Consider the following 10,000-nt stretch of genomic DNA (forward strand, 5'->3'; position numbering starts at 1 on the left):
AACAGCACATGACCATCTTAAACCAGCACATGACCATCTTAAACCAGCACATGACCATCTTAAACCAGCACATGACCATCTTAAACCAGCACATGACCATCTTAAACCAGCACATGACCATCTTAAACCAGCACATGACCATCTTAAACCAGCACATGACCATCTTAAACCAGCACATGACCATCTTAAACCAGCACATGACCATCTTAAACCAGCACATGACCATCTTAAACCAGCACATGACCATCTTAAACCAGCACATGACCATCTTAAACCAGCACATGACCATCTTAAACCAGCACATGACCATCTTAAACCAGCACATGACCATCTTAAACCAGCACATGACCATCTTAAACCAGCACATGACCATCTTAAACCAGCACATGACCATCTTAAACCAGCACATGACCATCTTAAACCAGCACATGACCATCTTAAACCAGCACATGACCATCTTAAACCAGCACATGATCATCTTAAACCAGCACATGGCCATCTTAAACCAGCACATGACCATCTTAAACCAGCACAAACCAGCTACCATGCTCCAAAACCTATACTAACCAGCATACGCTGGTTTTTTTCATCAGGGATGTGGGATATTACTAACATGTCTGATTTGAAATGTGCACAAAACTGTAAAAGCGTCTTTTGAAATGGCTATATAACGTTTCCATTACTTAGTAGGAATGTTAGCAAAACATTCCTTAACATATTTTTGTTAGCTGGGATTTCACAGAACTGAAACAGAACCAAATGTCTCATGATGTCTCTTCTCTGATGAATTATAGTGAAAATAAAGTGCAGTTTTGTCGGAGACCCAGATCAGGATTGAGTGTCTGAGACTCAAACCCAAGCCTTGGTTTAACAGTGGATGTGTGTGTTGCAGATGGTTCAGGGTGTAAGCGCACATGGGACGGATGGCTGTGTTGGGATGATTTAGACGCAGGGTTCACGTCAGCTCAGCACTGTCCTGATTATTATGATAACTTTGACACGTCAGGTGAGTCCCATCATCACCATCGCATCACATCCATGAGATGTCCTGTTCAACACTGACTCATTACTGAACTGTGTTTGATCAGAAATGGCCACAAAGATTTGCACCGAGTCGGGTCATTGGTTCGTTCATCCACAGAGTAACAGAACGTGGACAAATTACACAGAATGTACAAACGTGTCCCATGATCACAAGAGGGTGAGAACACGTCTGCTTTATATTTCACATCAGGTTTATTTGCTGAAGTCTACTGTAACAACGTTTGAATGATATTTCTTCGGCTGTTTGCTTGTATTTTTGTATATGTCATATATTGATTTTGTGTTTTTCAGACAGCTTTGAATCTCTTTTATTTGGCTTTGATCGGTCATGGATTGTCACTCATATCTTTGTTTGTTTCTCTGGGGATATTCTTCTACTATAAGTAAGTCACGTGAGGACACATCTTGTGTATTGTGTCACCTGCTGTTCGTCATCTAACATATCTGCCTGTTTTTCTTCTCTCAGGAATTTAAGTTGTCAGAGGATAACTCTACATAAGAATCTCTTCTTCTCTTTTGTGTTGAACTCCGTGATCACGATCGTCTTTTTCACATGTGTCGCCAACTAGCAAGAAGTAACACAAGCCAATCCAGTGAGTGCACAACATACGGTCACACAGCGTTGCCCATGTGATGACTTACTCTTCATGTAGCGGCACGTAGAACCAGACGCTTTCATTGATCGAAGTGTTGCTGCTGAAATAATCCGAAGAGAGCACAATCTGTTCATAGAAACATGTTCATGTTAACACTAGATGCTTTTCAAATGTACATAACAGCTTCCTCCCAGTCATGACTTTCACTAAACTTGTGTTATTTACAATCTCGTGTTGTTCAAAATTGTTTCGATGAAACCAGATTAAAAAGCCCCGTCGGGTCAAATTAACCTAAGGCTTTTATTTTTTATGATGTTTATAAATGATATTACCAAAGCATCTATTTATTATTTAGGTGAAACTGTGCGCTTGAATTATTACACGGCTAAGAAAAGTGACTTTCTTCCTTCAGCTTTGAACAGAAAACAACAGCACAAAAACTTAGCTGACGACTATAAATAATCATTTCATGTCTCTGGACATTTCTTTCTGATCAGAATCAGAATCAGAATCAGAAGAGCTTTATTGCCAAGTGTGCTTGCACACACAAGGAATTTTCTTTGGTGTTGGAAGCTTCTAGTACAGACATTCAACACAATGACAATACAATATAATACGATGTCACATAGAAAGGTGACGTAATAGGTTTTGTAGCCATGTCAGAAACAAACTTCATGTGCATGGGTTCATTTGACCCGCTGGCGCTTTTAGGCGTATACAGCCGACTCTGGCGCGTCTAGTATTAGAGAAAAGAGAGTATGGTTGGAGCAGACGGTAAATGTTTGTGTGTTTTGTCTCAGGTGAGCTGTAAGGTGTCTGTGTTCATTCATCATTATCTGATGGGATGTAATTATTTCTGGATGTTATGTGAGGGGATTTATCTGCACACACTCATTGTCGTGGCTGTCTTCGCTGAGAAACAACACCTCATGTGGTATTATCTGTTAGGATGGGGTAGGTTTTCTTACGTTTTTCAGACTGTTCTGCATGTTACTCACTACTTTAGTGAATGCTTTCAAATGCTTTCAGGCTTCCCGTTGATACCTGCGTTCATTCATGCAGTAGCCAGGAGTTATTATTACAATGACAAGTGAGTATAGAAGAAACACATCACGGAAAATCATCCGTGACCGTCAGGACGCAGGCTTTTCATTAAGAACTCTTAAAGGGACAGTTCACCTAAAAGGGCCCTATGAACATGGCTTCAGAAGATCTGTAATATGAGTATGAGTATGACTCATTTTACTGATATTTGAATGATGTTTTCCTCATTTTGGAGCGTGACAGTTCTAGTCCCTATTCACTTTCATTGCATTAAAAACGGCGCTTGTTTCACAATTTCAGGTGAACTATCCCTTTAAGATTTATAAGCGTAAGTAAATCATGGCAGAATTGTGTCTTTTGTTTGTTCTGCAGCTGTTGGATCAGCTCAAACACGTCTCTGCTTTACATTATCCACGGGCCCATCTGTGCGGCACTGTTGGTAAGTCTGTTCTGTGTTTTCTGCTCTTTCTTTTCCTTCTACACTTCATCTCACACACGATCTCTTGCTCTTTCATCCTTTGGCGATGTGTTCCCAACAATCAAGCAATGCTTCAAAATCAAAGTGTTGTGTTTTCTTTTCTTGTTTGGCTGCGGTCGAATGTGACCAAACCTTATTAGTTACACATTTCCTAAAGACCTCAAGGAGAACAGAGGACTAAACCGCATTTAAAGAAATCAAATAAAAATGCTTGAAAACAGGGACGCCGGGACATGCTAACACAAGTATAGCGTGTAGCCAAGACCTCAAAGTGCCCGGGTCATCTCATAAGACGCATTTGATTTGATAAAGCGACACATTTGCATGACCCCTCAAATTTAGGGTGCGGTTTTGATTCGTAATGATGAAATAAAAGGTGTGGATTTCTCTCTCCTCGCGGTTGATGTCTCGCGTTTGCTCTCAGGTGAATCTCTTCTTTCTCTTGAACATTGTGAGAGTGTTGATCACTAAACTGAAGGTGACGCATCAGGCAGAATCCAGTCTGTACATGAGAGCCGTGAGAGCCACTCTCATCCTCGTCCCTCTGCTGGGCATTCAGTATTTACTGCTGCCGTACAAACCCGACGGACGCCTCGCCTCCGAGATATTCATGCCCACAATGATCATACTCATGCATTACCAGGTAGGTGAAGAAAGAAGATGTCCGTTTTTAAAATGGAAACGAAAGTCACATGTAATGATGTGGTTGCGTTCCACAGGGCCTCTTGGTCGCCACCATATTTTGCTTTTTCAATAGTGAGGTGAGGTCCAGCTTTAACGCAGAGATAAATGTGTATTTCAATGTTGTTTTCTGTCTTTGAAAGCAGATCTGTACCTCATATTCTTTTCACACGTGATTTGTAGGTTCAGGGTGTGTTAAGGCGGCACTGGAACCAGTACAGAATCCAGTTCGCCAACACGGAGGCCTTGCGTTCCGCATCTTACGCCGCATCCTCCATGACAGAAGTACATCGATGTTACAGCATCGACAGTCACATGGACACGCTGAACGGCAAGAGTTTTCACAGTCTGGAGACCACCATCCTCAGATCAGACAGCCTGTACATGTGAGACGTTCAGATGAGAGGGATGAAGAGAACTACTTACTGACATCAGAACTACTGTAACGTCTCCTCTTTATGGATGGGATTAACAGTTTGTGCCTTTGTTTTGGAGACAACGCGCTTTGATGTGGAATATTAAAGTTATGTGAGCATTTTCCACAGCGGAGCGTCGTGGAGTCGGAACTGACCTGTAGTGGACGCTCTGTGTGTAAATCAAGGAGTACAGATGTAGTGTGAGGATTTCTTCTTTCTTCTTCATGGCTCTGTATCCGGGCGCTGGCTGAAGGTTTGTGGTTTGAAGAGAGACGGATAAAGACACCCCGGCAAACTCAAAAACTGTGGATTGCACCGTTCACGATCTGTTTTCAAACAATGGAAGACAGAAGATATTGATGACATTCTCCTGCATGGCATTAAACTTCTTGTTATTTGTTATCGGTCGTCTGATTTAAGGATGCACATTTTCATTTTGTTCCTGACAAGTTTTTGATCAGTTATCAGTTAAAGGAAGAACTCCACTAAAAATCTAAATTCTGTACTCGTTTTTTACACGGAAGACCAAAGAAGATATTTTGAGAAATGTCTCGGTGGTTTTGTGTTCATACAATGGAAGTCAACGGAGTTCAGTGCTGTTTGATTATCAACATTCTTCAAAATATCTTCCTTAGTGTTCTGAAGAAGATAGAAATGTGGGTGAGTAAATGATGACAGAATTCTCATTCATGTCTGACTCTGTTACTTTATTCTCGTTTCTCTGGTGTTCATGAATGTTGGTGTAGTTGGAAACAGGTTTAGTTTCATTCAACAGTGTCTCTATGTCTGGAACATACAGATGCCTTTGTCACTTTTTCACGTTTTCTACATTTTTAAGTGCACGTGCTGGATAAATACACATTCATATTTTAAGATGTAAATATATAGATACATCTCAGTGTGTAAGGAGTGTTTGTGTTATTGTATATATAAATATATTTATAAACGTGTGTATTCTGTATTCTGTGTCTTTATATTTGTCATAAGCTGTTATGATGATGATGATGATGATGATGTCAAAACCGGTGTAGATGTACCACAATTCAATTCTGTCAGAACTCTTTGTTTATTGTATTGTTTAGTTTGTGTCACTGTAGGTGTGAGCTGGAGGATTCGTAAGCACTTGAAAACAAATATAGATTTTAAACATCTCCCAAAGTTGTGTTTCTCTCAGTTGTTACAGCTGTGACACAGAAGTTTAAGAATAATCTGTATTATTTGTTGATGTAGAGTACATGTGACTACATATAACTGAAGATATAAAACTTGAAATGATTCCTTCAGACTAATATTTGACAATTCACCGTATTGTGTTGAAAGGATCTGATTGGTTGATTGAAAGGAGTGGATGTGAGGATGAGGATGTTTTTAAATATAAAGACAGGATCAGCTGACATGTGTCTCTGTCTATGACATCAGCGCAGGAAGAAACACGACAGCATGATGTGTGCACATGTTGTTCATCAAATGAATGATGATATATTGCAGTCGGTCAAATTCCAAATGTAGGACAGGCCCTCACACCTCATCAGACCCTAAACATATAGCACAAGAACCATGACCAGCGAATGATCTTCTTTAGAATCACAGCTGGAAAACTTCTGTTCGCATGTGTGGGTTCTGATACAAAACTACGTGCAGATATGACTGATCTGAGACTCTCTCTTCATGGACGGACTCATACAAATGTCTTCTGGAAACATCTTGGATTTATAAAATCTATACATAAAATGGCAAATAATAATAATAATACATATGTATGGAAAAACAATATCAAGAAAGATTTCTAAAGCCGAGAAGCAGTCATCATTATGATGTCATCATCAAACCACCTTCTGCTGAGAAACGGGCAGTGTTTGCATTGACAGTTCGTTCAACTTTAATGATTTTCCTTTCTCTTATTGTATTATGGGAACTGTCCAGCATTCATGGAAGTCTTCAGTTCTGTGAGAAACACTCATGAGCTCGACACCAAACACCACAGACGTCCAAATGAAAACGTCTTGACATGGACAATAAAGAAAGGTCATTTAATAGCACATCCTTTAGAGAAAACCCGTCTGGTCGCTGAAACTCTTGGTTTCTTTATTTACTGTGTGTTTAGTTGATGCTGATGTCATTTTTGTTCATCCAGTCTCTTTGAAAGGGTTTATCACTATTGCAATGTTCTCATTCTGAATCCCGTCCAAACATCATGATCCAAATACTAGAAAATTCCATTAAAATTAAAACTACAAACAATGATTGTCATAACAAATCAGCAGAGTCTCTGGGTGGGTCACAAAATAACATGGGCTTTAAAATTGAGAAAAGAACTTTCACAGCATTTCACTGAAATTTAACACCGGTATTTTTATGTGTATACATTATATAGATATCAAAGTGATAGTTCACCCAAAAATGAAAATTCTTATTTAACCTCAAGTTGTTCCAAACCTGAATGAATGTCTATGTTCCGTTGAACACAGAGAAAGATATTTGGAAGAATGTTTCTGGGACATCTTTGACTACCATAGTAGAAAAAATGAAAATGGTAGTCAAAGGTTGCTTCCCTAAATTCTTCAAAATATCTCGTTTTGTGGTCAACAGAACAAAAAAAAATCAAATTATTGTTCCTACTATGGTAGTCAATGCTGTCCCAGAAATCTCAGTTGCTGACTTTCCTCTAATGCCTGGATTTCATTCCTATAGACAATACAGGTACAGAAGTCATTCTAGGTGCAGATGTCCCAGAATCCTCTCTACGGCCTCGATCTGAAGCATCAGAAATCAATCAGACACCGGTAACACAAGCCAAAAAGCACTGGGGCCGTGATCTTCCTCTGATTGTGTGCTTTTACTGGCAGACGCTGATGTTTTCAAAGAACACTCATTAGTAAGAACTCATTGTTCACGTAAGAGGATCTTTGAAGTGCTGGACTTTCCTGCTGTATTCACAGTATTGATGAACTGATTCATTTGTGGTCGGTCTGCTAAAGCTTCGAACATTTCCCATGAACCCTTGCTGCAGGGATCACAGCAATCCTGCTGCTTTCATCTTTTATAAGCTTCCTGATGTTAAACAGCTGTAGAGCAAATCTTTCACCCAGTTTTATAGACTCCATTTATAGAATTGTTTATAAAAAGGCAAATACCTGAAGGTGAAATAAAAACACATTCACAAACAATAGAGCGCCTGTATGCATTATTTCTGATAACAAGCAAAAGAAACCCAGATGAACCGTTTCTTAGCTAAACTCTACATTTTTTATTTAATAAAATGAACACAACAAAATTCAAAAAATCGTTTATTTAATACAATTATTATACAATAAACGAATAATCTAAATTAATATTAACATAAACAAAATAAAGTATAAATAGTTCTATTATTAGACACTAGCCAAACACAAACCGGAAGTTAACTGGGGGTCAGGCGCGCGCGCGCGTCCGAGGAAACGGTCTATAGTATATGGGGCTAGTTGTCACATCTCTGTAACTAAAAATCCAACTACACAGATGTGTGTTTGCTCAAACAGTGGTTTAATGAAAATCATAGTCAAGCAGAAGAGAATATACAACACAAATCAAACAAAACATTACATGGCAAATAAATAAATCAGTTTGATCTGACAATTGCAGGAGTTGCCGGTTTTGATCTGTTCTGAATCGGAGAGGTTTTTCACAGCCAAGACAGTAACGCATCACTTTCAGAAACACTGAGAAAAACCGTGAGAAACATTTATAATGCGAGTAAACCTAACAAACCACTGGACCGTACCAACCAAACAAACACACATCTGGAAAAGCCAGCGCAGGAAAAGAATGAGATTCCATTCCTGGAGAACAATGGACGGAATTCCACAGTCACATCTGGAGCGAGAATGAGTTCTGCTCAAAGACACACGCATGACTGAAATAACCCATAAAAACCTTCGTCCTGTTCAGTTCCTCGTGGACATTTTCAATCCTTCATGCACTTTCTGACTTTCCAGGAAAACTCCTTCGTGTTCTGTAAGGGAATCCTGCTGTTTATTTCACTTTGTTAAAGATTGTGCTCCTAAAAAAAAGAGAATCTTAAGTCTTACGATATTCTCTTGAGAAAAAGAGTCAGAAATCTGTCAACAGTGTGTCAAACTGAGCTCAGATGTGTCTCGTCTGCGATCAAAAGTCAATATGATCGAAGATGTCGATATCAACTCAGATGATTTCACCTCTACCGTCATTCATTTACGCCTCAGACTCTTCGTGTGTTTCATCAGTCACACTCTCATTTGACTCTTTTGACTTCTGAACAGCTTTAGGAGAAACATTTGAGATACATGAAACAGTGAGATCTACTGAGCAATGAGAAACATCAGGGCCCGTGTTCACAAACCATTTCATCTTAACACTAAGAGCTCTCCTAAACAGCGGGAAAAGTTGTTAGTTTCCACTATTCACAACGCTGCTGAGAGCAACTTTTACTGAGGAACAGAAAGAAATGTTAAGCTAAGAAAAAGGGCGGGGTTGACCTGTTTGCTATGGATGATGTCAGCAGGCTTACTGACTATGAGCACAGTGATTGTCTCTGTCAGTCATTTAATCAGAGAAATATTATAGAATGAGGTCATATTTAAATTAAGATCTTAAAATAAAAATGTATTCAAATTCAAATAAAATATTTGAATATATAATTATTGCCGTATTGAAATTAAGATGATAAAACATGCACCAAGTTACTGATTCAACAAGTGAAGAGTTCATTTACAAAAACAGATAACTCTAAAGTTTTTATAGTGCATTCCAATTAATATCAATCAAACCGTTTGTTTTTTATTTAGGAACAACAACTTTCAAAAATACTATAAAACACAATAAACACGCGATAACACAATAAAGAACATGGAGTTATCTTTTGCAGATAAACTATATGTTGTTCATATAAAGTATATGTGGGCAGCATTAGCAGATATTAGTAGTCTTTATGGTCGAGCTCATTGTCATGAAATCTTTCTCAAATGTTTAAGAAGGCAGACTGCCGGTGTAACTGCCATTTGAGGATTGTTGTGAGTTGGTGTTAAGAGTGCTCCTAATGTCTCACAGGTTTAGAAGATAGTTTTAGCGCTGAACCGCTTTGTGAAACACTCTCTTAGCACAAACATACAGGAGAGTCCTAAAATGAGGACAGACGCCCATTATTCTGAAGAGTTTCTCCTAGAAGTGAGGAGCTTCTTTTAGCCTTAAGATGTTTCGTGAATACGGGTGTTTCATGACAAGACAAAAGTCTTAAACAAACAAACAAAATGAAGTGAATGTGATGTGATGTGATGTGTTGGGTGTTCTGTCGTGCACCAGCACAGGAAATGGAATCTTCAGAATAGGAAGTCGTCGTCCCAGTTAAAGCACATGCTGTCACAGATCCATAATGCACAGATGAGAGTCTCGCTTTTATTCTCGTTTTCTCCTCTTCTCTCTCTTCCTCTCATAGGTCCGCCCGCGGTGGCTTCTAGCGAGAGCACGTTTTCATCTTTTGCAGCTTCCTGCTATTGTTCTTCAGTGGACTCGTGGAGCCCCACCAGAGCCGTGGCGTTATCTGGGAAAAAGGTGGAATGTTAAATCACAGCCTTTCCTGTCTGTCAGCGGGAACCGCAGCCAAACACCACAGCTATAGACAGAGCCGCCCATGACCTATGACCTCCAGAATCAGGCCTTTTGTGTCACAGACCATAATCATCTAAAACTCTCAACCCGACAGAAGACTGTCAGGAGAGAAATCCTTC

The 10,000-nt window shown here is 39.4% G+C and overlaps 1 protein-coding gene across 1 annotated transcript in view; it reads left to right on the top strand.

Moving 5' to 3' along the window:
• calcrlb (calcitonin receptor-like b) overlaps positions 1 to 7,406 on the top strand; it is a 14,542-nt gene extending 7,136 nt beyond the window's left edge. The window contains 10 exon segments of the mRNA XM_057338719.1: positions 893 to 1,006; positions 1,089 to 1,201; positions 1,336 to 1,427; positions 1,511 to 1,637; positions 2,441 to 2,594; positions 2,670 to 2,730; positions 3,057 to 3,123; positions 3,587 to 3,805; positions 3,882 to 3,923; positions 4,027 to 7,406. Coding sequence (XP_057194702.1) covers positions 893 to 1,006; positions 1,089 to 1,201; positions 1,336 to 1,427; positions 1,511 to 1,637; positions 2,441 to 2,594; positions 2,670 to 2,730; positions 3,057 to 3,123; positions 3,587 to 3,805; positions 3,882 to 3,923; positions 4,027 to 4,233 — 1,196 coding nt within the window. The 3' untranslated portion in view covers positions 4,234 to 7,406.
• Positions 7,407 to 10,000: the final 2,594 nt, after the last annotated feature.

This window comes from Triplophysa rosa, linkage group LG7, assembly GCF_024868665.1.
Source record: "Triplophysa rosa linkage group LG7, Trosa_1v2, whole genome shotgun sequence".
Lineage (NCBI taxonomy): Eukaryota > Metazoa > Chordata > Actinopteri > Cypriniformes > Nemacheilidae > Triplophysa > Triplophysa rosa.